We start from the raw sequence: 25,484 nt of genomic DNA on the forward strand, positions 1-25,484 counted from the left end.
TGACCAGGAGTTCATTAGTCCTTCTTCTAACGCAGGACTGGCCGCTTTGCTGCTCGTGGAACTGGAACAATGGCTTGGCTAAAGCCAGGATGGCTCCTTTGGGCGAGTTTTGTCGGATTTATGGCATCTGTGCGGAGCATAAGACGGGACGAGCTTTTCCCTTTCGGCCCGGGCGCAGGAGACCAGTTGCTGGACTCGGGGGATGACCAGACCTACCTCCTCTCACTCAACAAGTCTCTGTTTTTCTATGATGCCGCTTTCGACAGCATTTTTGTAAGTAAACCAGCAATTTGATGAGTTGCGACATATCAATCACAGCAGAGTCTCACGCAGCCGTCTTTGCGTAATTGCGCATAACCCGAACAGGAACGCGGTCAGAAGTTGGTCCATAAACTTTTCCTGCATGTTTCACCGTCTTCTTCCGGCGGTATATGATTAATTTTTCTCTGTCGATCGTGACCATTTAAATAAATTAATTAACTTTTCTTTGTGGCTTCTCTGACTGGTGGAATCCGCTTCTCTTGAGTTTATCATGGTTTAGTGTTTACATAAGGCAGAAGGGTCCCAGATTATCGTCCCCCCCCCCCCCACCCCCCCAAAAAAAAAAAAAGAAGAAGAAGAAGAAAAAAGATCCTGTGATGAGTTCACGTTGCACAAAACGTATGTCAAAAATGTTTTCTTGAAGCGGTTATCTCTAAAACGTTTAGGTTTTAGATTTTTTATTTGACTGTTTCCTCCAGTTGCTTCTTCTAATAGGGAATGAACCATTTGTTTGGACACACAGCCCTTTATTCTGATACATCTGTTTAAATGGTGCTACACTGCAAGAGACCAAGGTGGACAAAATAAATGTAAAAAATGTAAAATGTATTTAGATCATGTCTGAAACGTTCACATACAGATGCTTACATACACTTTACATACAAAGGCACATAACCACTTTTTTCTGACTCTAACGTTTAATCTGAACAAACGTTACCGGTTTTAGATCGGTTAGGATTACAAAAATCATATTTATTTGCTAAATGACTGAATAATGAGAGAAATAATTGACATTGTAGAGATTTATCAGAAACTTTGCTCAAAGTCAGAGCTTTACGTATATTTTCTCGCTATTTGGTAGAATTGGACATTTAAATGGTATAAACTGGGTCTTAAAGGGTAACTCATCCCCAAATCAACTTTTCTTTTTGCCAATAAACTGTCGACATGGTTGTCTTATACTTCTGTCTACATATCCTGGTCTTTCTACACTCTTCTCACAATGGTTTGCTGGACTTTTGTCGCATTCCTCCTGGCAGAACTGAGTAAGTTTGCAGGCTGCCTTGCTCAAACACACCTTTTCAACTCTGACCTCACATTTTCTCAGAGTTTTGTGGTGGCCACTCAATAACATTGACTAGGTTGTCCTTAAGGCGCATTGTAGCTAATTCGGCAGTATGCTTAGGGTCACTGGCCATTAGGAAGATCTGTTTCTGCTCAAGCTTTAACTCTTGCTGATGTCTTGACATGTTGCCCCCCACGACACGATGATCCCACCCCCGTCCTTCACTGATGGGATGATGTTCATCGGATTACAAAGCTTCTTTCTTTTTCCTCCAAGTGTAACCATGGTCATATGGCCAACACTTTTAGTTTCATCGGACCACGTCTCAAAAAAATCCAGATCTTTGTCCCTGAGAGCATTTGCAAACTGTAATCTGGCAGTTGTATAAAGCTTTTGGAGCAAAATGGATTCTTCCTTGCTGAGTGGCTTTTCAGCTTATGTTGATACAGGACTAGTTTCCTGCTTTCTATACTTAGCAACTTCAGACAGCATCTTCACAAGGTCCTTTGCTTTTGTTCTGGGTTAGATTTGAACATTTCACATCAAAACCAGAACCGGTCTCCCTCCTGAATGTTATGATGACTGGACCAATGTTCATGCTTCTGTACAATTGCTTGAACAGATGAACACTGTGAAAAGGGAACTAAAAGTAAGATTTTCTTGAAATTAGTGTGTTTGTCCTCAATTAGAGCATGTAAATAAAATTATCTGCTAATGGAATAATTTGCATTTAGGAACAATTAATCTCCATCATCTTATTATTATAAGTGCAATATGTCTAATTATCTTATTTTAGGGGTCAAAATACTCATTCCATTGGCAAATAATCTCATTGATCCGCTCAAATCAAGGACAAATACCCTTATTTCTAGAGAAATTAACTTACTTTTAGTTAACTTTTTGCAGTGTGGCACATTTCTTTTGATTTTCACAACAATGTTGTAAATTAACCTATCAGAAGCTTACAAAGCAATGACATCACCATTTGGTCTTTCCCAAATTGTTTAAAGACATTTTAACCAACTTTTTACCAGTTGGCATCGTGAGTAACTGCAATAAAAAAATGGATCACTGTGATACACAGTAGGAAGGGTAGGAAGGGGCAGGAATTGAACCTCAAACTCAAAGGTTTGGGGTTCAATTCTAGTTTCATCTTGCAACATGTCGATGTGGCAATAGGCAAGACTGCTGACACAAAAGTTTTCGACCAATCTACTTATTGGTGCATGACTTTGAGCGGCCTGTGTGGCTAGCCAAGCGCTGTATGAATTCAATCCATGTACCATTTATTATAACTATGAACCAGTTTTGGTTCCTTTCATGTTTATGTTGAGTTATTATAGAAAAAGACATTTGTTTATTTAAGATAAATAAACAGAACAGAACAGAAATACTGTCAATCTAATTGCATTTTGTTAAACTGAAAAGATACATCCCAAAGTTGATCACATGTGTTATCCATTTTTAGAGTTGTAAGTAATATTATTAAACAGTGACAGTTTTTGCAGTATAGTTGAAATATTTTGGCTCCGTTTTGGGGGCATCTTGTCAAAATCTTAAGCTCCAATTAATCATGATCGCAAAGGGCAGAAAACCACTATAGCTGTAAGTAAGAGATATCTTCCTAGAAGTTGGAAAACATTGTTTATCTTGAGAAAACGGATTTGGAGATAAACATAATTTTAACATATTGTTTCTGTAAAAATTAAGCTGTGTTATGACCAAATGATTTAAGGTTTTAAACCTTAAATTTAAATCTAAGAAGCTTCAAAATGTTTACTTTAGACAGTTGTAATGGGGGTAATAGGGTTATTGATCTTTTCCTGTGTATTCCAAGGTAAACAAATGTCGTTTCCGTATATATTGACAATTAAAAACGAGAGAAATGCTTTTAAATTACGCTATTTATGACAGTTATAAACTTGTTTTCTTTAATAGTCCTTTTTTAAAAAAAATATTTACAGTAATGTAGTAATGTAAATGAACGTGCAAAGATACAAACACATGGTCGATGCGTTGTTGGAGGAAGAAATTAAATATTGCGTTTCTAATGAAAACAATCCCTAAACTCCTTAACCACCTCAAAAATGACTCACTATCAGGTTCACGTTTCAAAATTGTACAGTTAATACATTTCTCCTGTTGATATCTCCTGAAATTATTCTTTGTCTAAACAAATAAATTAGCATAACAATTTATGCAATTCACTGTTTATTAATAAATCATAGACTGTATCTATCACAACAGTCTTTTGTTGCTTTAACACTCTATAACCCTTTTATATATGTTTTTTTATAAAATTCAGGAGTGTAAATACTCTTAACTAAACACACACAGACAGAAAGCTGTGGTTTATGCGTGAACATTTGGCAGACGTCAGATGTGGTCGTTGTGTGTGTGTGTGTGTGTGTGTGTGTGTGTGTGTGTGTGTGTGTGTGTGAAAATTCAGTTCAGGATGCCTCCCAGCTGCAGCAAAGCTTGTCTTTAAGGAGCTCTGTTTTTCATTTATGACAGTCTGCTCTGAACTGTCTGAGCCCTGTGGGGGTTAAACGCTTTCCAGTGGTTTGAATGCAGACATGGTTAAACAACAAAAAAAAAAGGACCTTTTGTAATTAGGTCAAAGGGTTTTATCATCTCCTTGTGAGTGTAGTTTACATTCAAGCTTTAATATATAATGACAGCCATCTATAAAGATCTCTCTACCCTCTCTCTCTCTTTCTGCTCCACATCTGTGAGATCACAATCGCTGATTGTTTTCCCAGTTTGGCAGGAAGTTTCTGTAACGAGCATTAGTCTGCGACCTCCAGGCTCTCTCAGGCTGTTCTTCAGGGGGACAGGGCAGGAAACGGCACAGCCCGGACAAGGAAGAGCTTTCTTGTTTTCCTTCGGTCAGGAAGGATGTTTTTGACATAACCCCGCTGTTTTTTAAGCCCTCACATGTGCTTGTTTGCAACCGGCAACTGCGTAGGAGCCGTGCTGAATGGGAGCTTGTCTGTTCGTTAGGGCCGTGGTGGGACACGACGCCTCTTTTGGATCATTAGTCTAATGAGTTTGGAAACGAGATCAAAGCGGTCGGGAAGGGGTGGGATGGGTCTGTCTCTGGAAGCCGTAACTCCTCGTGTTCCTTCATGTCCAAGTCACCGGCTCGCTCTTTTTGTTTTTATCTGATTTCAGATCAACACCAACGGATTTGTCGCAACGGCACAACCGGAAAGCGAGTCCATCTACCTTGGCAAAATGCCCCCGAGATTCGGCATGATCGCGGCCCTGCAGGGGGATCTGGACACCGGCGACGGCGTGGGGAGGGTCTTCTTCCGTCAGGACGCCGGCCCAGATGTGCTGCGCCGGGCGGCCGAGCACATCAACCGGGCCTTCCCGGAGGACGACGAGGTCAACCCCACAGCCGCCGTGGTGATCACCTGGCTCGACGTCGCCGCTAAAACCGGCGCAGATGGCATTGAGAAGAAGGTGAGCGTCGCGCGTTTCTGCCGCTCGTCTGTAGTGGAGCTAATTCGTTAAAAAAAAAAAAACTTTCTTTCAACCTCCTTTTGCTCAGAGAAACACCTTCCAGCTGGTTCTAGCATCCCTGGAGACTGCCACGTACGCCATTCTCCTCTACGCCCGGGACGGAGTGCAGTTTTCATCCACACCTGTAGGGGGCAGCAACGCGGTCCTGCACGCTGGCTTCAGTAAAGGTTTGGTCCGAGGATTCCTGTTTGCGAGTCAGGGGCAATATTACCGGACCACCACCGACGACGAGGCTTCTGTTAGGGCGCTGGCAGAGTAAGAAGCCGTCAGAACCGGTTTCTCTTTCACCACCGGGGACCGTCTCGCCGGCTCACGTAGCTCTACTTCTTTCGCAGGGAGACCAACTCCGGCCTGCGGGGCGTTTGGGTGTACGAGATCGGAACTTATCCGCTGTTTAGCAACGTCGCTCCCGGGGAGGTCACCGATCTGCCGCCGGAGGCCGCGCTCCCGGAGAGCGGTGGACAACAGAAATACTCTCCCATCGATCCACACGCCGGGCAGATTGAAGTCTTTCCGCCGCAGTACCAGCCGCAGAACCCTGAAATAGTTGTGATCGATGACGCAGAGATAAATGTTGATGGTGAGTCTGTGATGGGAAGAAAAAAAAAAAAAAACAGAGGCTCTTTCACATTATGTCACATTAACACTATAAAACTTGATGTATTTTACTGGGATTTTATATGTATGACCGAAACACAAAGTGCTACATAATTGTGAAGTGGCAGGAAATAATGTTTTACATGGAAAAATCTACAAAATATTCAGCTAAAGCTCTGTTATAGTGGATGGAGAACATTTGTGGACATCAATCCTGACATTAATACAGCTGATTCCTGAGTTTTAGGTCTAATGCCCTCCCATTGTAGCTGTAGTCTCTGTTTAGCTTCCCTTTCCTGCTGCAAAGAGAAGCTCTGCACCAGTCTAGGGTTTTCTGCAGCGACCAGCAGGTTTGCCTCCAGGTTGGTCCAGTGTTCAGCATCCATCTTTACCATCATCCATCTGACCAGCTTCTTTTTCCCAACTGAAAGAAGAGAGCACCCCCACAGCATAATGCTTCCACCACCGTGTATCACCATGTGTGTGTGTGTTCAGAGTGATGTGCCAAACCAATCCTGAGAGTTAATTGCTGATTTAATCATTTTAGTTTTACCAACTGACCATTATTTAGGGGTACAGGAGTAGAAAGGGTATGAAACTATTTGCATAACACCTTTATCATACTTTAATTTAAGGACGGGCAATAAATCGATTTAATCGATTAATTCAAGTTGGCAATTTTTTAAGATTTCATTTTTGGAAAATATTGATTTTATTTTGCCATTGCACTCATTGGACTTTCATGAAGAGAATTTAACTTTTTTTTTTTTTTTACAATAATATGAGGTGCTTTAATATACTCATTTACATGTATATTTTTAAGTTAGTTTGATGCTACAGAAGTGAAGTGAAGCCTGTTCTTAGTTTGTTGTGTAATACCACTAGCTGCAAACATTTTGCTATATTTTCATTGTTTTACCAGGATGTTTCACAGCTTGTATTTAGTTGCACTTCGAATTCAGGTCAACTCCCAGGCGAAATGTTTGACCTAAAAGTACATTTTTAAAAAAAATGTTTCTTGAATTTCTTTTTGTGAAACGAAAAGGAGGGAAAATAATTGAATAATCGGATTTGGAATAATAAAATCAGAGATTTTATTTTCAAGGCATATCTCTCAGCCCCACTTTTATTGCTAAAATGGTTTGAAACCCATACATCTTTTTGTCTTCCACTTCCCAATGGTGGGCTGCTTTGTGTTTGTGTCAAATAAATTCAATATTGTTCCGCTGTTATGTTTTAGAAAGTGAATAGCCCAACACAGACCCCTGTGGGACACCATTTCTAATAAAAAAATGAAATGATACAAGTATTTATCTGTGGCAGCTTAACATTTTTCTTATCCCTTCTCTTTTTCCTACATTCCCAGTGTTCTCATACAACCTTGGGACATGTACCAACAACAGAAATAAGTGTTCCCAGTTTGCAGACTGCAGAGATTATTCCAGTGGATACTGCTGCCACTGCAGACCGGGCTACTATGGAAATGGCCTACAGTGTGTGGCAGAGGGTACGCCTTTTCTATTTCTTCTGCTTCTGTTATAATCATCCCTCAACTAACAATCATATCATTTATTTTGTCTGAAACACAAATGGCAAAAAATTGGGCCTCTGTGTCATATTTTTATTACACCCAGGGAAACTAGAAGCCACAAATGACTCGATAAAACGTTCTTAAGGCTAAGATAAATCTATAAAAAAAGGAAAATTATTAACCTTTTATTAGGTACATTTTCTAGATTTAATTTCTAGAAATAATGAGGGGTGCTAACTATTTAATAGAAAGTTATTTTTTTCCCACAACCGAATGAATACAATTATTTTCTAACATCTGTACCAGATTATGCCACTGCAACAAATGATGAATTCATTGTGTTGAGATATTCTTTTTGTGCATCTGGAATTTGAGACCAAGCTTTTTATATATATTAGTTGCTTTTTATTTATTCATATCCGTTAATAATCAGGGACAAGGCAGATAAACATAGAGGACACAGGGCATTTTGGATGTTCTGCTGAAACAGTATATAACCAGAGACTCCCAGCCCTGCCTGGGCTTTTAAAGATAAATAATAAAGATGCAGAATGACTCCAATCGTTCAGCAATAAAATATCTGGTCTGATTTCTGCAGGAAAGCCACAGAGGATGAACGGTAAGGTTAACGGGAGGGTGTTTGTGGGCAGCTCTCAATCTCCGGTGGAGTTCAGCAGCAAGGACCTCCACTCGTACGTCGTGGTCAACGACGGTCGCTCCTATGTTGCCATCAGCGACATTCCTGCTGCTCTGGGGCCCTCTTTGATGCCGCTGTCGGCCATCAGTGGCGTGATCGGATGGGCGTTTGCACTTGAGCAGCCTGGTTTCAAGAACGGCTTCAGCATTATTGGTGAGGAAGCTAAAACTGTGACACTGTGAAGAGAATGAACGTGTCATTGCATTGTGTTACACTCCAAAAACGGACCTGGAAAATAAGTCAAATTTTCTTGAAATGAGTGTATTTGTCCATTATTTGAGCAGGTAAATAAGATGATCGGCTAATGGAAAAAGATTTTGCACTTAAAAGAGGAACAGCTCATCTCCATCATCTTATTTCAAGTGTATTATATCTAATTATCTTATTTTAGGGGTAAAACATTAATTCCATTGGCAGATCATCTTCTTTACCTGCTCATTTCAATGAAAAATGCACCCATTTCAAGTAGGGCTGAACGATTTTGGAAAATAATATAATTGCGATTTTTTTTCTTAATATTGGGATTTAATGTGATTTTTTTTTTCCAGTTTAATTTATCATGTCTTTTTAAACATATACAAACAACAAATCATTTTGTTTCCTCGCTGCGCAGATTAGTTGCTAAAAGACCCACAGCATCTAAACTCAGAGCAGAAATGATCGCGTTCTGCCTACGATATATTTCAACCAAAATTGCAATTTTGACTTTTCTCTGCATTAACCACAAGCAACAAAAATGGCCTCTAAATAAAAATGTTTGTAAACAAGGACTATTCAAAATAAGAACTTTTAATGTTTCTATTAATCAGAATATTATTCAAGAGAACAGCTTTTAGTTGATTTGGACATCAATCCTTGTTGAACATAAAGTGCAACCAACAAGCAAGTCTATGTATTAAACTGATTGACCTGTACTCAATGCTATGTATTATTATAAGTAATAAAATTAGATTATCTCACTGCTGCAACTGTCTTTCCTTCCATGTGGAGGCAAACCCACTTTAAACATTTTACCAACACCTAAAGGACGTGTCTGATTCTCTAATTGTTACATAGCCAAAAATTGCAGACCTCTGCGATTTGGAAATTGCGTTTTTTAAATCGCGATTATATTGAAAATGCGATTAATTGTTCAGCCGTAATTTCAAGAAAATTTTACTTATTTTTAGCTTAGTTTTTGCAGTGTACCAGCGGCATTGCTACGTTTCCTGGGCCAGGCCTTTAAATTTCTCTGTTTTCTGCAGGCGGTGAGTTCGTCCGGCAGGCTGAGGTGACCTTTCTGCCTGGGAACGAGAAGCTGACCATCAGACAGGAGTTTAAAGGGACGGATGAACAGGACCACCTGGTGGTGAGCACCACCATGAATGGCCAGGTCCCCGAGGTGCCTCTGGATGCCAAAGTCCAGATCGAGCCTTACACCGAAATCTACCAGTACAGCAACAACAGTAAGACCCGGCTTCAACCGAGAGTCTGACTACAGTGATCACAGATTAAAAGGTACACTTATCGGACTAATGTACTTTTCAGTGATCACCTCGTCCTCCACTCAGAACTACAAAGTGATTTTTCCCAGTGGAGCCACTGAAGACGCGAGGTATCAGTGGCGTCAGACCATATCCTTCCAGGGCTGCCAACATGGCGACTCTTTGAGGGACATCAAGCCCACCCAGCTGCTCAGCGTGGACCAGCTGTTTGCTCTGTACGACGCTCCCAATCAACTCCTCCGTTTGGCCATGAGCAACAAGATTGGGGATGTCAATGGTGAGGGCCCAGGAGGACCTGTGTGCTCATGCTTTCATACCTCTTCACTGCAAAAAGAGAACTAAAAATAAGTAAAATTTTCTTGAAATGAATGTATTTTCCCTTGATTTGAGCAGCTAAATAAGACTATTTGCCAATGGAATTAGTATTTTGACCCCTAAAATGAGATAATTAGATAAACTGCACTTGAAATAAGACAATGGAGATGAATTTTTCCTATTTTAAGTGCAAAAATCTTATTCCATTGGCAAATAGTCCTATTTACCTGCTCAAATCAAGAAAAAAAATTCTTTAATTTCAAGAAAAAATTTCTTATTTTTAGGTCTATTTTTGCAGTGTTCTTCTACCTGCGTCACAACGTCTGAGTTGGTTTTTGTTCTCTCTCAACCAGACTGCTTTGCACTGTTAATTTCCAGGTGGGGAGCCAGAGGAGAACCCGTGTTTCACCGGGAGACACGGCTGTGACACCAACGCCGTCTGCCGGCCCGGCCAGGGAAACGACTTCACCTGCCAGTGTGCGTCGGGATTTAACGGGGATGGGCGTACGTGTTATGGTAAGACTGGCACGCACGACATAATCTCAGTGATTATTTCTCCCTTCAGATTATTTTTTTGTGTTAGATCTACAAAAACAAGGAGATACATCTCAAGTGGAAGGAAAATGATACATGCTCCCGCCCCACCCCCACTTTGCTTTGGTTCCCCTAAATAAAGTTACTGGTAACCTTCAGGAGGAACCAAGTTATTAAACAGAGTCCCAAACTACAAAGGCTTTTGCATGCTGTGCAAGGACAGCTTTAACTATGGAAGCAGCAAAGCAGCTCATGGTGACTCTGGAGGATCTGCAGAGATCCACAGCTCAGGGGCAAGAATCTGTTGACAGAAGAACTATTATGTGTTCTGTGTAAGACTGACAAGAAAGCAATTGTTGATAGAAAGTGTTTAGAAAACCAATTTACATTGGTTTTTGGTTACATTGGTTGGTGCAAGGTCTAAATCAACACCATGCCAGTAGGTCCTCTCGTCAAATGACACCAGAGTTGAACTATAGCAGCATCTCTCTGTGTGAACGCTGGTGTCAGAATATCCTAGTTTTAGGATGCCGTTGCAAATCTATGCTTTTCATTGCGGAAAAAGGAAAAACTTTTTTTTCTCACAAATATGAAATTAATCTAAAAATATCTGAGTTTTTAGTTGTTGAAATTTACTCCATCATGGCCAATAATTTATTTTTTCCTTCTGGAAATTATTAGAATAAAGTCATAATGTTGTGTCCAATAATAAATAGCATTGCAAAAAATAATGTCATAATATTATCACTCCAGAAATGAATCTAAAAATAAGTAAAATGTTCTTAAAATTAGTGTTTTGGTCCTTGATTTGAGCAGGTAAATATCTGCCAATGGAGTGAGTATTTTGACCCCTAAAATAAGATAATTAGATATACTGCACTTGAAATAAGATGATGGAGATAAGGTGTTCCTATTTTAAGTGCAAAAATCATATTCTACTGGCAGATCATCTTATTTACCTGCTCAAATCAAGGAAAAATACACAAATTTTAAGAACATTTTACTTATTTTTAGTTCCGTTTTTGCAGTGATGAGAATAAAGTCACACGCATGTTTGCACAAAAGTCCTGATACAAAATTACAATTTGATGCTGATTTGCTAAAAAGATTTAGTATCTTCTTATTTGTAAAAGCGATACCAAAATATAACTTTACAAGAAAATCAACTTTCCTTATTTCAACACCGCGGGGAAAGACTGCGCTCTGTTTTAGGAGTCCTCATAAAATTACGCCCAAAAGCGTAATTCTCTGGAATACGCAAAGCTGGTAGAGACAAAACTCAAAAGACACATTGCAAAAACAAAACCAAAAATAAGTAAAATTAGTATATTTGTCCTTGATTTGAGCAGGAAAATAAGATTATCTGCCATTGGAAAGAGTAATTTTACCCCTAAAATAAAATAATTAGATATAATTCACTTGAAATAAGTTGATGGAGATAAGTTCTTCCTATTTTAAGTGCAAAAATCTTATTCCATTGGCAGATTATATTATTTACCTGCTCAAATAAAGTACAAATACACTAATTTTAAGAAAATTTTAACTTAGTTTTAGTTCCATTTTTGCAGTCCATGCAGGTCTTATTGCAGCAAATGGTGACTCCACAAAGTATTGAGTCAACGTCTCACTTTTAAGATTCAAATTATTCGGAGGACAGAAACTTAATTTTCCTTTCGCTTCACAGTTATGCGTTACTTTGTTTTGGTCAGTCATAAGATCGCAACAAAACAAAGGTTCATGATTGTAACGTGACCAAATATGGGAAAAGTTCAACAGACCTTGATCCCCTTGTGAGCCGCTGTGAATTAAACACTTCTCATATCTGTTTCAGACCTACTATTATATTAACCCAAACTTCCTTGCCTGCTGTGGGAGAGTGCACTTGTGCCAATTAACAGGGGCTGTCCCACGTTCTGAGTCTGGTTTGTCGAATGCATGTGTGGTAATTGTTTCCTCCATACAACCAGAAGTCTTTTACATGAGAGACCAAACAGGAAGATCACACTGTAAGGAAAGGAAGGAAGCTTTTCAGACAGATGCTATCTTGAGAAAATTAGCAAATCTTATCAAGCTTCTCTGTTTGAACTTCCAACATCTGACAGCGAAAGAGTGATTACATAAATGCAGGTTTAAGGAATTAAGTTTTAGCCCAAACTTAAAAACAAAAAAAAACAAAGAAGTGATAACAAACTGTTGTCTTTGTCAGACATCGATGAGTGCAGAGAAAACCCTCGGATCTGCGGGCCTAACTCCGTCTGCAACAACCAGCCTGGGACCTTCCGCTGCGAATGTGAAGACGGGTATCAGTTCGGCAGCGATGGACGGACATGCATCGGTGAGTGACGTAATCTATTCACTCTCCAGGAAAACGCCATATGAGGCAGCCCTCGCTTAGCGTTTGGTTCTGTGCAGACTAGATTGAGACATAAACAGGAAGTAAAAGGAGTCTTGCAGCAGCAATTTGAATAATTATCAAGGGATGAAAGAGATAATTTGCTATGTGGCGCACTCAAAAGGGCATCGTCATAATCTAATAATGATAGTAAGGAGGCTCTGATTCAGCAGAGAACATCTGCCGCAATTCGGAAATGTTCTTTAAACGAATGAAACACAAACTAGAAATAGCTTGTATGTGCTGATCAAAGCCAAAGGAGGGCTACAACTATTAACTATTACTAATTCTCCATTTCATTTCCATTAAAAGAAAGTAAGAACCTGACTGACTATTATGTGGTGACGCGCATCTGTGTCACCACATCTCTATCTGGCATCACCGATGCTGCCGAAGTCTTAGTTTCCCTTTACACAACGGAAATGCATTTTTGCACAAATGCCTTTTTGCACCATTAAAAATGGTTTGTAAATTCTCCTGCATTATGTGACGGCACACTGTTTTTCTCCTGCACTGTTATATGTTAACATTTTGATCACTGCTGCACTTTATAATTTAATGTTGCCTTATTCCACCTGGAATCTGACTATACTCCTATAAGCTATATGCAACGAAATTTCATTCTGTATGCACCGTGTACATACAAAATAACAAATAAAGTTGTCTAAGTCTATTAGAAGTAATTTGGGAGGAGCTATTGCCATCACCTCAATCTTAATGATGCCAAAGGCAAACGATCACTGAAGAGAAAGCCTTCAATCTTTTGGGTGAACATCTCATTTAACTAGTAAGGCCTAAAAGCTATATATATATATATACAGCTGATTGGCTTCAGCATAGAAGTGATAGGAATTAAAAAAAAAAGACTGATGAATGACAATGACAAAAATAATTTACCCATAAATGCAAAAAGGGAACTAAAAGTAAGTAAAATGTTCTTGAAATTGGTGTATGTGTCCTTAATTAGAGCAGGTAAATAGATTATCTGGGCTTTTTTGCAGCTTGAAAATAGGAACAATTCATCTCCATTATCTTATTTCAAGTGCAGGGTGTCTAATTATCTTATTTTAGGGGTAAAAATACTCGTTCCATTGGCAGATCATCTTATTTACCTGCTCAAATCGAGGATAAATACACTAACTTTAAGAAGATTTTACTTATTTCTAGATCCGTTTTTCCAACATGGTATACTTATTGGCAGATTGTGCTTAATTTGCTCTGCAGGCCTGAGAAGCTGCCGTCGGTCACCAGCTCCTTTTTGTTTCTTTCCGCAGAGGTTGATCGACCAGTGAACCACTGTGAGGAAGGCACGCATGACTGCGACATCGCTGAGCGAGCTCAGTGCAACTACAACGGAGGTTCCTCCTACATCTGCAGCTGCCTCCCGGGGTTCGCAGGAGATGGGAGAACGTGCCGAGGTAGGAGACGGACCCTACGTGCCACCCAGGATCCTAAAGTGTGGTTAGCAAAATATCTACAGGCTGCCATGCAGTGGTGAGCTCACTTGGATTTAGCTAAATTACTGCGAGGGTACGATCCAGGTTCCTGTGTGTGAATTGAAGATAAGCGGGACAATAAAGCAACGTAAGACTCGATGGGTCATTAAAGAATGTTGGACCACACTGCAAAAACGGAACTACACTGCAAAAACAGATCTAAAAATAAGTAAAAATGTCCTTAAAGTTAGTGTATTTGTCCTTGATTTAAGCAGGTAAATAAGATTATCTGCCAAAGGAATGAGTATTTTGATCCCTAAAATAAGATAATTAAACATCCTGCACTTAAAATAAGATGATGGAGATGAGTTGTTCCTATTTTAAGTGCAAAAGTCTTATTCCACTGGCAAATCATCTTATTTATCTGCTCAAATCAAGGACAAATGCACTCATTTTAAGAACATTTTACTTATTTTTAGTTCCGTTTTTGCAGTGTAGAAATAAGTATTTGATTTGATTTGAGCAGGTAAATAAGATGATTTGCCAATGGAATGAGATTTTTGCACTTAAAATAGGAACAATTCATCTCCATCATCTTATTTTAAGTGCAGGATGTCTAATTATCTTATTTTAGGGCTCAAAATACTCATTCCACTGACAAATAATCTTATTTACCTGCTCAAATCAAGGATTAAAACACTAACTTTAAGAACATTTTACTTATTTTTAGATCTGTTTTTGCAGTGCAACATTCATTCCTCTGCGGCTCTGGAAGGCGTAAATGGGAGAGAGGAAAACCGACGGTCAAACCTTTGGCTTTCTTTGCACAATGATGTCCTTGCTGTAGCGTTTGTGTATAGATAAGCCTTGAAACCTTGTCGCACCTAGACAACACATTTTTACACGAAGGTCTTTTTTTATTTCCCATTCTGCATGTAATGCAATAACGCGAGTGTGTTTTCAAATGAATTCAGCTTAAAGGGGCTGCAGAAACCGTACGAGCAAGATATATTTGACAAAACTTTTTAAACACAAAGCAAATCTAACTTTTTTTTTTACAGGAGCATCCATTTCTCTATTGAACAATAATATCACAACATTAATAGATACGCAAAACAACTTCTTACCCATTTGAATTGTCAGATTTACTAACATTGACTGTATTGTAATAGAATAATTATCACACTGGCCTGAATGAGATAACCACAGCATGATGGGCTTGAATAAAAATACCCTAGTTTCATGGCACTTGCGTAAAGATTTAAAAGAAAAAGCAAAAATTAAATCGCTTGCAGCTAACCCAACTGTAGTTTTATAACATCTTTGCTTTAGGGAAATGAATCGGTGGCGCTCCCTTTAGTTTCTACACCTTGCCTGTCTGGGCTTTTTGCAGCCTGAAACATTTCCAAATGGTCCAGCTGACGTTTCCTGTAAATATTAGAAAAAGCACAGAACTATAGCTTAGCCCGCTGATTGGCAATGCGCAGCGACAAGTGGGCGAGGGGCCCCTTACGCCCAAACAAAGCTCCAGTTGCATTTGGATGATTGGAAACAGTAACACTTCGCACGGCAATCCTCCAGTTCTTGAAACGTCGTCAAAAACAAAAAGGTTTTCAATAGAAAAGTGAGTGAAAAATGCGAGTATGCAGAAGCACTCCTCCGTGGCTTTTCTTGGGCCTTTTCAGTCCCTCGTTGGTGTTTTGACGTGACTTATAGGGGCTGTTTTAGGAGCAGCTTGAACCGAGTTAGGCTGAAAATCTAAAATCTTTTTACGGTTTTGCCTAATGATTTATGCTGCTCCTCATTCCTCGCTCCACCCAAAGACGTGGACGAGTGCCAGCAGAGCCGGTGCCATCAGGACGCGGTGTGCACCAACACGCAGGGCTCGTTTGTCTGCCGGTGCCGGCCCGGTTACAGCGGCGACGGCTTCTACTGCTCCCCAGGTGAGGGTTCCTTTCTCCTGTCTCGTGAACTGCTGACGTCAAGGTTTATTCTACAGGACTGTCTCAGAAAATTAGAATATTGTGATAAAGTTCTTTATTTTCTGTAATGCAATTAAAAAACATGAAATGTCATACATTCTGGATTCATTACAAATCAACTGAAATATTGCAAGCCTTTTATTGTTTTAATATCGCTGATTATGGCGTACAGCTTAAGAAACCCAGATATCCTATCTCAAAATATTAGAATATCGTGAAAAAGTATACTAGTAGGCTATTCAACTAATCACTTGAATCGTCTAATTAACTCAAAACACTGCAGGGTTTCCTGAGCCTTGAAAAACACTCAGCTTGGTTCAGTAAACTAAATCACAAGTATGGTAGTGGTTAAGAGACGACATAAGATTCTCACAGTAACTGGTGTACTGACCATGGCATTACTGTCCTTGATTGGCCTGCCAATTCCCCTGACCTGAACCCCATAGAGAATTTGTGGGGTATTGTGAAGAAGAAGCTGAAAGACACCAGAGCCAACAATGCAAATGAGCTAAAGGCCGCTATTGAAGCATCCTGGGCATCCATAACACCTCAGCAATGCCACAGGCTGATTGCCTCCATGCCACGCCGCATTGATGCAGTAATCTGTGCAAAAGGATTTCCAACCAAGTACTGAGTGCATTAATGGACATTTTCAAATGTTTGATTTTGTTTTGCTGTTATAATTTTTTTTTTTTACTTGGTCTGAGGAAATATTCAAATATTTTGAGATAGGATATTTGGGTTTCTTCAGCTGTACGCCATAAGCAGCGATATTAAAACAATAAAAGGCTTGCAATATTTCAGTTGATTTGTAATGAATCCAGAATGTATAACATTTCATGTTTTTTAATTGCATTACAGAAAATAAAGAACTTTATCACAATATTCTAAATTTCTGAGACAGTCCTGTACATTTGCTCGGCCGAAAAGAGTTAAACGTTTCACCTGCTCCAAGTCTATATAGGCAGTTTGGTTGCAGTTTTGTTTAGATAATTTCACCCTGCTGGGGGGGGGGGGGGGCTGTTTGGTGATAAACTTGCTTCAGGAGTGTGTTTCTCTGTAAATTAAAAGGGATTTACCGCGACGAACGCACGTTTTAAGATGGTAAAATTAAAACCCCGGAAAGAAAAAAAATGCACGTCTTGTCTTTTAATGCTATTTTCAGGGAGGACCAGAACCCAGTGCGAGTCCGAAAGGGACAGACTTCTAGGTCAGACCGGCTTCAGTAATCCACGTGGGCCTCGGCCTCCTGTTGGCCAGTACATCCCTGAGTGCGATGAAAACGGGGATTATGTGCCCGTTCAGTGCCACGGCAGCACCGGGCAGTGCTGGTGTGTGGACCGCTACGGACAAGAGGTCCCCGGGACCCGGACTGACCCCGGCAGCAGGCCTTACTGTGAGCAAAATGGTCGTTAAGGAGAAACTATGCCGATGAGAGTGAGACTTTAGGTGCTGGAGTGCGTTGTATAGCTGCACTAATGTGAACCTGTTCATTTTTTTGACTTCATCAGGTATCCCCAACGGCAATGTGGTTCCAACTATCGGACCCCGACCTCGACCCGATGTGGTTCTGCCCCCGGGGACGCACCTCCTGTTTGCCCAGAGCGGCAGAATAGATCACATCCCAATGGCGGATTACGACATGAAGAAGGAAGACGCCAAGGCCGTCCTCCATCTTCCCGTGAGTGTCCTCCGCAAAAGCTTCCCCCGTACGTCTGGTTGCAGAGTCTTAACATCCGGCTTTAGATTATGCAAGACAGCGCAAAGCAGCTGCAGAGAACGGGGATTATTTCCCGCTCCGTCCGCGCTGAATCCGTAACTCCTGCTGGGTCAGAGGCCCATCTGCTCCGTGCATTTAGGGCTTATACGTTTTATGGGAGTCACATGGTGGCATTCGCTCTCACCGCTAACATCGGTTTTAGTGGACGCTTTCAGCCAGCTGGCCCGGAGTTTGGCTCGGCCGCCCGCGCCGGATTTTTGACTCACATGTTTTGCGTTTCTGTCTAGAGCCTAGAAGCACATCTGCTCCAGGTTTTCCCAGAGGAAAAAAAACGCTCCTCAATGTGTTGTTTGTTGACCCGCCCCCGCAGGGGAGGGTAGTCATCGGAGTGGCCTACGACTGCACGGAGAAGATGATTTACTGGACGGAAATTACCTCGCCGTCAATTAGCAAGGCCAGCATCGAGGGAGGAGAACCCACCGCCGTCATCACAGCAGGTATTTTCACTCTCGCCCTCATTAGTTTCTCCGTCGTTTAACGAATCGGGCGACGGCATCCAAATGAAGTAAACTAACGTGTTGTCGCAGATTTGGGCAGCCCCGAGGGCCTTGCCATCGACCACATGGGGCGAACGATGTTCTGGACGGACTCCATGAGGGACCGCATTGAGGTGGCGTCTCTGGACGGGACCCAGCGTCGTGTCCTCGTGGACACGGATCTGGTGAACCCCCGAGCTATCGTCGCTGATCCCATCAACGGGTGTGTAAAGCCTGATATGAGAGATTTGTGATCTCCTGGATGTTCTTCTATCTAGACCGTAACCAAGCTGAATGCCAACACCTAGAATCTGATTAACCCTGCAACTCCCAAATGTATCATTGTTGTTACAAATATTTCTGAGACCTCTACCTCTTCAACAATGTCAATATTTTTCTGAACGTACAATATATAACAATACAAATGAACATACACCCTATGGAAAGGAGCAGAAAACATGAGGAAAATGGTTATTTTGGCCAAACGTATCAATTATGATACAAAGAAAATTTGAAATCATGATGTTTATTTTATTTTTTAAATCAAACAAAAAAAAACTAACCACAACAAATAAATAAATAAATAAATCAAACAAAAAGACAAGTTTCATCTAATTCAAAAGGGAATTTACTCCATTGTATCCACAGAATATAGGATTTTTTTTACACATTTTTAGAATTTCTTTAGATGAATTGTTTTAATAGATAGATAGATAGATAGATAGATAGATAGATAGATAGATAGATAGATAGATAGATAGATAGATAGATAGATAGATAGATAGATAGATAGATAGATAGATAGATAGATAGATAGATAGACTGCAAAAAGGGACCTAAAAGTAAATAACATTTTCTTTAAATGTGTATATTTTCCCTTGATTTGAGTAACTAAATAAGACTATTGGCCGGTGGAATGAGTATTTCTACCCCTAAAATAAAATAATTAGATATCATGCACTTGAAATAAGATGATGGAGATGAAATGTTCTTATTTTAAGTGCAAAGCTCTTATTCCATTGGCAAATAGTTTTATTTAGCTGCTCAAATCAAGGAAAAATACACAAATTTCAAGAAAATTTTACTTATTTTTAGTTCCTTTTTGCAATGTAGATAGATGGATGGATGGATGGATGGATGGATGGATGGATGGATGGATGGATGGATGGATGGATGGATGGATGGATGGATGGATGGATGGATACTTGAAGGCCCCAGTTTCAGCACTTTTCACCTCGTTAATGATCAAGCAAGACCAATGGGCCGATCTCTTGTGTCATTTGAGGCTTGAGCCTGTAACAAGTAAGCGAAACAGCAGGAGCAAATTTCTCTCGGGAAAGCGTCATTTGTTTAAAGTATATCAGTTTGGCCCGGAGCTGCGGACACTTTGCAGCTTCTGTTTAACACAAACGACTCAGGACGTTGCCATTTGTTTTTGTAGCTTTCCCCAGAATGATGGCTCTGATTTCTATAAACTAAACATGGAAAATATAAACTGTTTTTTTTTTTTTGTGCCAAAAACCTGAGTAAAAACACACACTATCTTTATTTAACTGGGGCATCTTGTGGCTTGCACGTCTCCTGACAATAGAAATTTGTACTGGGCTGACTGGAACCGTGAAGCTCCAAAGATCGAAACCTCCTACATGGATGGATCCAGCAGGAGAGTCCTGGTTCAGAGCGACCTGGGCCTGCCCAACGCCTTGACCTACGACCCTCAGACTTCCCTGCTGTGTTGGGCAGACGCAGGTGGGCTTCAGACAGACCACTAGTCTATAATTTGATCTCTGCTTTGTGATGAGCCTTTGTGATGGGACATTTTTTGCCTGCAGGCACACACAAAATGGAGTGCATGAATCCCAGCCGGGGTCACCGCAACACGGTCCTGGAAGGACTCCGCTACCCGTTTGGGATTACAACCTTTGGGAGGAACATCTACTACACTGATTGGAAAAGGTTTGTGGTCATTCTTCATTTTCCCCAGAGCTCAGATTCTCCCACCCTGACTCTGTGGAGCCATTTCTGTGGAAAAAAAAAAAAGCGGGGGTTGGTGGGTGAGCGGTACGAGCGAAGGGGTTAGAAGGAATCCTGAAAAGTGACAGCTGCTTGCAATTTCTCAGCTCAGGCATCTGCCAGGGACGTATTTTAGGCCTCTCTGATCTCAGCAGGACCTTAGAGAAGGTTGAGAGGTGTTAGTGTGTGTGTGTGTGTGTGTGTGTGTGTGTGTGTGTGTGGGGGGGGGGGGTGGACTCTTCAAACAGCAACAAACTGCAGTTCAGTTTTACTCTTACTCATCCCTGACGAAGCGTACGCTGAGACGTTCCCACACTGCTGAAGTCTCTGGCCCTGATTGTGTTTCACGACAGGAACGCCGTTGTCCAAGTGGACCAGTTTGCTGAAAAGGAGTCGGACGAGTTCCAGCCACAGAAACGGGCCAACATCTACGGGATCACCACAGCCTACGCTCAGTGTCTTCCAGGTAGTAAACCTGTTCAAAGAGGACCACTTCTTTCTGATTTATGTGGCAAATTATTCATTTTATACTCCTCAAAATGTTCCAAAGTGTCCTTTTTTTTTTACACTTTGTCACATCACAACTAATGTATTTATTGGGATTTTATGTGCTAGACCAAAACAAAGTAATACCTACTTGTAAAGGGAAAGAAAAATATAGCTTTCCCATTTTTTTCCCCCCCACAATAAACATCCGAGTATGACGTTCGTTTTACTCTGATGCCTCATCGTAAAATAACTGACCTAAGGAGTGAGTGGAGTTCATCTGTTAGTAATTAAATCTCCAGCTGTTCTGTGGAGGCCTCAGATGTTTCTTAGAGTAAAAACAGCTTTATGAGGATGTAAAGTTGTGGACAAGTTTAAACCAAGGTTAATATTTTTCTTTTTTTTAAAACAAAAATCCCAAGCTTTAAACACCTCGTAGAGAACTTTTTAACTTACTGCAAACTGCAAACAAACTCTGCCAATGCAGAGGTTTACAGTCTTAGCAAGGAGAGCATTAATCAGGGAAGCGGCCAGGAGACACACGCTAACTCTGGAGAAACTGCGAAGATTTACAGTTCGGGAGGGTTTGTTTAAAAAAATGTTTTTGCCACAAGCAATGCTTGGAGCATGTGGAAGAAGATGCTCTGGTCCCATGAACCCTATTCAGCCTTTTTGGGTATATGAAACATTTTGTGTTGTGGAAAGTTACGGACAGTACATGCCCCTAAACACACCATCCTCAGTGAAATAAGGCAGTGATGGTATCATGCTGTGGGATGCTATTTTTCAGCAGAGTCAGAGTTGATGTGAAGATGGATGGAGCTATCAATCCTGGAAGAAAAAGATTTGATGCTGAAAAAGACTTGAGCCTGAGGCAGAGGGTCTCCTTCCAGTAAGACGGTAACCCCTAACATACAGCCAGAACGGACCAGTCAAAGTCTGGACTTAAAGCCACACGAGAAGCTGTGGCGATACTTATGTGCTGATGGGCACAGACCACTGATCTCTCTTTATTCACTGGATTGCTGATTGGCCGTTGGCAGTACACGTCGCTGTGAAGCCACCATATTGGTACTCCCTATTTTCCTCCAGTAACTAGGGAATATGTTTGCTGCAGCATCGAACAACGATGATTTTCTTATGTTCAGGTGGGGATTAAGACTTTTAAAATGTCAAATGCCATATACTTTTATGCTGTGTCTGTGCATTAGCCTTTAAATCTGACATAGATTTACAATAGAGCTAAATTAATGAACCAATTTAAGCACTCCACAGAGCTTCAGTTTCTACACTAAAAAAATCTCATAAATTGGCAAAATACACACTCAAGTGTTCATGTATATCTATCTATACATTACATACACAGCATGTGTATGCACACACACATTTCTGCATTATAATAATATTGAAAGTAACAGTAAACAAATGACCAAAAATATCTTCAATGATGTAATGATGTAGAGTTGTGGTTCTAGTTGAGAATTTGTATAAACTATATATACAAGTATGTATGCACATACCTGCACCCATTGCACCCTTCTCACATTCTGCACCCATTGTTTCATCCGTGCAGCATCACTGTGTGGAAATCTGCAATCAACCAAATCAATATACGTGTGTGTGTGTGTGTGTATATATATATATATATATATATATATATATATATATATATATATAAGCAGAAAACTGCTTGTTGTTGCAGCCAAATGCTATGGGGTTCTGTGAGAGTAGGGAGTAGCAAGATGGCGGCCAGTGACTTCACTTTTTCGGGCCAATCAGCACTCCAGTGAATAAATAGAGATCAGTGGCACAGACGCGTCATCCAATCTGACTGAGCTCAAGCTATTTTACAAAGAAGAATGGGCTCAGTTTCAGTTTCCAGATGTGCAAAGCCGGTCGAGACACAACAGCTGCAGTGAAACATCTTGTGGAAATTTTAAACGGTCCAAATTTAAAGAAAAGCTGACTAAAAATGCACGGTACAGATTTTCATCGCTTTACAATTAGAACCCAAAAGCTATCTTTGTCTCCCTTTTTGCAATTGCTGTTAAAAGTGCTATTTTTGTTGTTGTTGGTCTATCGCGTAAAATCCCAACAAAATAAAGTGACGTTTGCGGACGCAATTAGAAAAATGTCGAAAAGTTCAAGGAGAGTTTCTGTGCGAGACGATGTAACCGGGAGGAAATACTGCAAACATCCACAACGAGCAGAAACTAACAGGAGGAATTTCGCAGCGAGTAGTTTTAACCCGGAGGAATGAGTAACGGTGAAGTGAATCACCAGGCCTGATCCTCCCCTCTAGATAAACCGAGGGAATGTGGAGTCAAGGGAGCGGGGCCTCCAACATCTGGAGCTTGCTATGTGTTTCCCTTGGATGTGTTTCATATATGTAAAGAGGCTGTTTCCTGTTGCTGCTCGGTGTGCAGGCTTCTTATTTAAATAATTGTCCTCAAATGTTCCCTTTTCCTTCAACAGGGCAAAACTACTGTTCTGTGAACAACGGAGGCTGCACTCACCTCTGTTTAGCGACGCCGAGGGGCCGCTCCTGCAGGTGTCCCGACAACGGGGCCAGCGTGGGCTGCGTGGACAGAGAGTACTGAAAGCAGGGAGGGGGGATGGCCATCCTTTGAGACGGTTTTCAGATGTTTGAACCACTCAGTGTTGCAAAATCCTTTGAAAAAATGCCACAAAATTCCACTTTTTAAAAAAATTTCCGACTCACCATTCATGATAGACTTCCCCGAGGGGCTTATCGTGCGCAACAAGCACAAGAAGCAAACGTCATCCGGACACCTGACAAGGCAGGAAGATAAGAGGCGACTTCTCAGAGTTAAAACGAGATCAATCAAAAACATATCTTTTTAAAAAAAATAAATAAATAGATAAACAATATGCTGGTGAAGATTGTCGGTCATCCAGGTCATGGTCATTCCAAAAAAAAGTAAAAAACTGAACGTAATGTGGAGTAAAAAAACTGTTACTCCACATTACTCCAGCCTTTTTGAATTGAGAAAGCTTCAACTACGAAAAACAAGTCCAGTTGCTTTGTTTTTTTTTTTTTTTAACTTTTTTTGGAATAGATAAACAATAAAACGGAGCTAAAAACCGATGTTAAAATGCAGCAACTCGAAAGCGAAGCCTGTGACTGTAGGAACAAAAGAGCTCTGTAGGTTCTGTAAATAAAAATACTCTTATCATGTTTAATTATTTCTTGAGTGCACGTGAACTGAGATTTAAGCTCCAGGGATTCATAATTTAATGTGAAGATTATTTAGAGCAGTACCTGACAGCATCTCCTGTCAGCTGTGTTACACTGTGTCACAGTTGACTTAAAGCTTATCTCGTGGTCTCAATGCTGACTTTATAAACACCTCTGTGAAGCTGGTAGAATCACTTTTTACTCACAGGCCAGCTAATAGTTTTTTTTTTTTCTACCAATTTGAAGCTCCTGGGGTTTTATTTAAAGCAACACTGCCATCATGTGTCAGGTGGTTGAAATGCAAATGAAGCGTCAGTAAATCTTTTGGAGTTCAAGCAGTGTTTAATGATAAACGTATGACTTGTCCAGCAGATTTATATGAAATATGGAGAAATATATATATACTTTTAAATAAAACTGAAGGCTGGAGCTATTAATAGCCAGTGAGCCTCTTCCACTTGGAGTCTGACTGCAATAATAAGACATGTTTCATTTGTTATTTTCATGCAACCTGTTTTAAAATATTTTGTGTTTATCGGATACCATCAGCTGCCCCCCCACTGTGGAAACACTACTATTCAGGGTAGCATCAAATGACACAAGAGACTAGAAGGATACAGGGTTGTTTTACTGTACAATTATATCGCCCGTGCCATATTTATCGGCATCCCTGGTAAAGATGTGCAAAGATCCTCAAAATTAATTAATATTTGTCTGCAGGAGCAATATTTATCACTGAAAATTTTATTTGAGGCCACATAGTTAGAGAAGAAGAAAAAAATCTAGTGTTGAAAATAAATTGTTTTTAACAAAAATCAAAGTTGTTGGTGCTTTTAATAATTCTTGTAAAAGTAGCTGAAGGCCATTTTTATTCCTCCGAGACTTTTCTGAGTTCATCACAGTTTTCTCTGAACTTCTAATTAGAAATCCAGGACTTTCTGTTTCCCTGGGATACAAATATGAAGCGGCGCAGTGGTGCCAATAACTGTGGCAGCGGTTTGCTTGTAAAAAATGGATTTGAAAAATACATGTATTTCTTGATGTGCATGCATTTGTTTTTCCTGACTGAAGAAATGTACTCAACTGCAGGATTGGATATTTCTAAAAAAAATTCCGGTATGTAAGATAATGCAGAAGCAATAAAAGATTCATTTTTACACATCTTTAATGTATACGTGCCATAAATAAAACATATTATGATGTGTGATGAACGCTGAAAAAAGTGAACCAGGGTAGCGGTCCACTTTATGTTAACATTTAATTTCCAGTTAACACAAAAAAGGTATTTGTTGGGTTAAAAACAAACAATAATGTAATGTTTACTAAAAAAATTTTTTTTGTTGACTGGAAATTCAGAGTTAAAAAGGGGAAAAGGTCTGTTATAAGGTGTTTTCTTTCACCCAGTGGGCATCACTAGGGGTTAATAAAGCTAATGCGTGATGCAGCATTTTGAAGCTGTAGAGTATTGTTACATTGCTTTAGCCCACGGTTTAATTTAAAAACACTTTTAAGTTGCTTTCAGAAACAAAAGGGTATGACTACTTCTTCGCAGTGAGCATAACTCCAGAGTTCAACTTTGGTCAGCAGAGAAACAGAGATCCGCTTATGAACTCAACCAGTTGCATTATATACAATCATGTGGAAAAACACTAGGAGACCCTATGAATATTGGTGGTTTTTTTTGTTATAGTTTGATATATATGGACG

General features: G+C 40.3%; 1 protein-coding gene across 1 annotated transcript; it reads left to right on the forward strand.

The window, feature by feature from the left end:
• On the forward strand, positions 1-24,940 carry nid1a (nidogen 1a). Its single transcript, XM_012855704.3, has 20 exons — positions 1-273; positions 4,502-4,795; positions 4,884-5,110; positions 5,191-5,435; positions 6,819-6,959; positions 7,582-7,833; positions 8,925-9,125; positions 9,208-9,441; positions 9,858-9,995; positions 12,220-12,348; positions 13,680-13,823; positions 15,665-15,784; positions 16,989-17,219; positions 17,335-17,504; positions 17,914-18,040; positions 18,131-18,302; positions 19,671-19,828; positions 19,912-20,035; positions 20,446-20,558; positions 23,054-24,940. The coding sequence occupies exons 1-20, from the start codon at positions 70-72 to the stop codon at positions 23,176-23,178; spliced, it is 3,549 nt and encodes a 1,182-aa protein (XP_012711158.2). The 5' UTR covers positions 1-69; the 3' UTR covers positions 23,179-24,940.
• Positions 24,941-25,484: the final 544 nt, after the last annotated feature.

This window comes from Fundulus heteroclitus, chromosome 22 (assembly GCF_011125445.2).
Source record: "Fundulus heteroclitus isolate FHET01 chromosome 22, MU-UCD_Fhet_4.1, whole genome shotgun sequence".
Lineage (NCBI taxonomy): Eukaryota > Metazoa > Chordata > Actinopteri > Cyprinodontiformes > Fundulidae > Fundulus > Fundulus heteroclitus.

Excerpts from the sequence above, each read along its gene's own strand:
- nid1a (XM_012855704.3), top strand. The coding sequence starts at position 70 with ATGGCTTGGCTAAAGCCAGGATGGCTCCTTTGGGCGAGTTTTGTCGGA. Across the intron at positions 5,111-5,190 it reads TCTGTTAGGGCGCTGGCAGA|GGAGACCAACTCCGGCCTGC; the intron begins GTAAGAAGCCGT and ends CTTCTTTCGCAG. Across the intron at positions 18,303-19,670 it reads GTCGCTGATCCCATCAACGG|AAATTTGTACTGGGCTGACT; the intron begins GTGTGTAAAGCC and ends TCCTGACAATAG.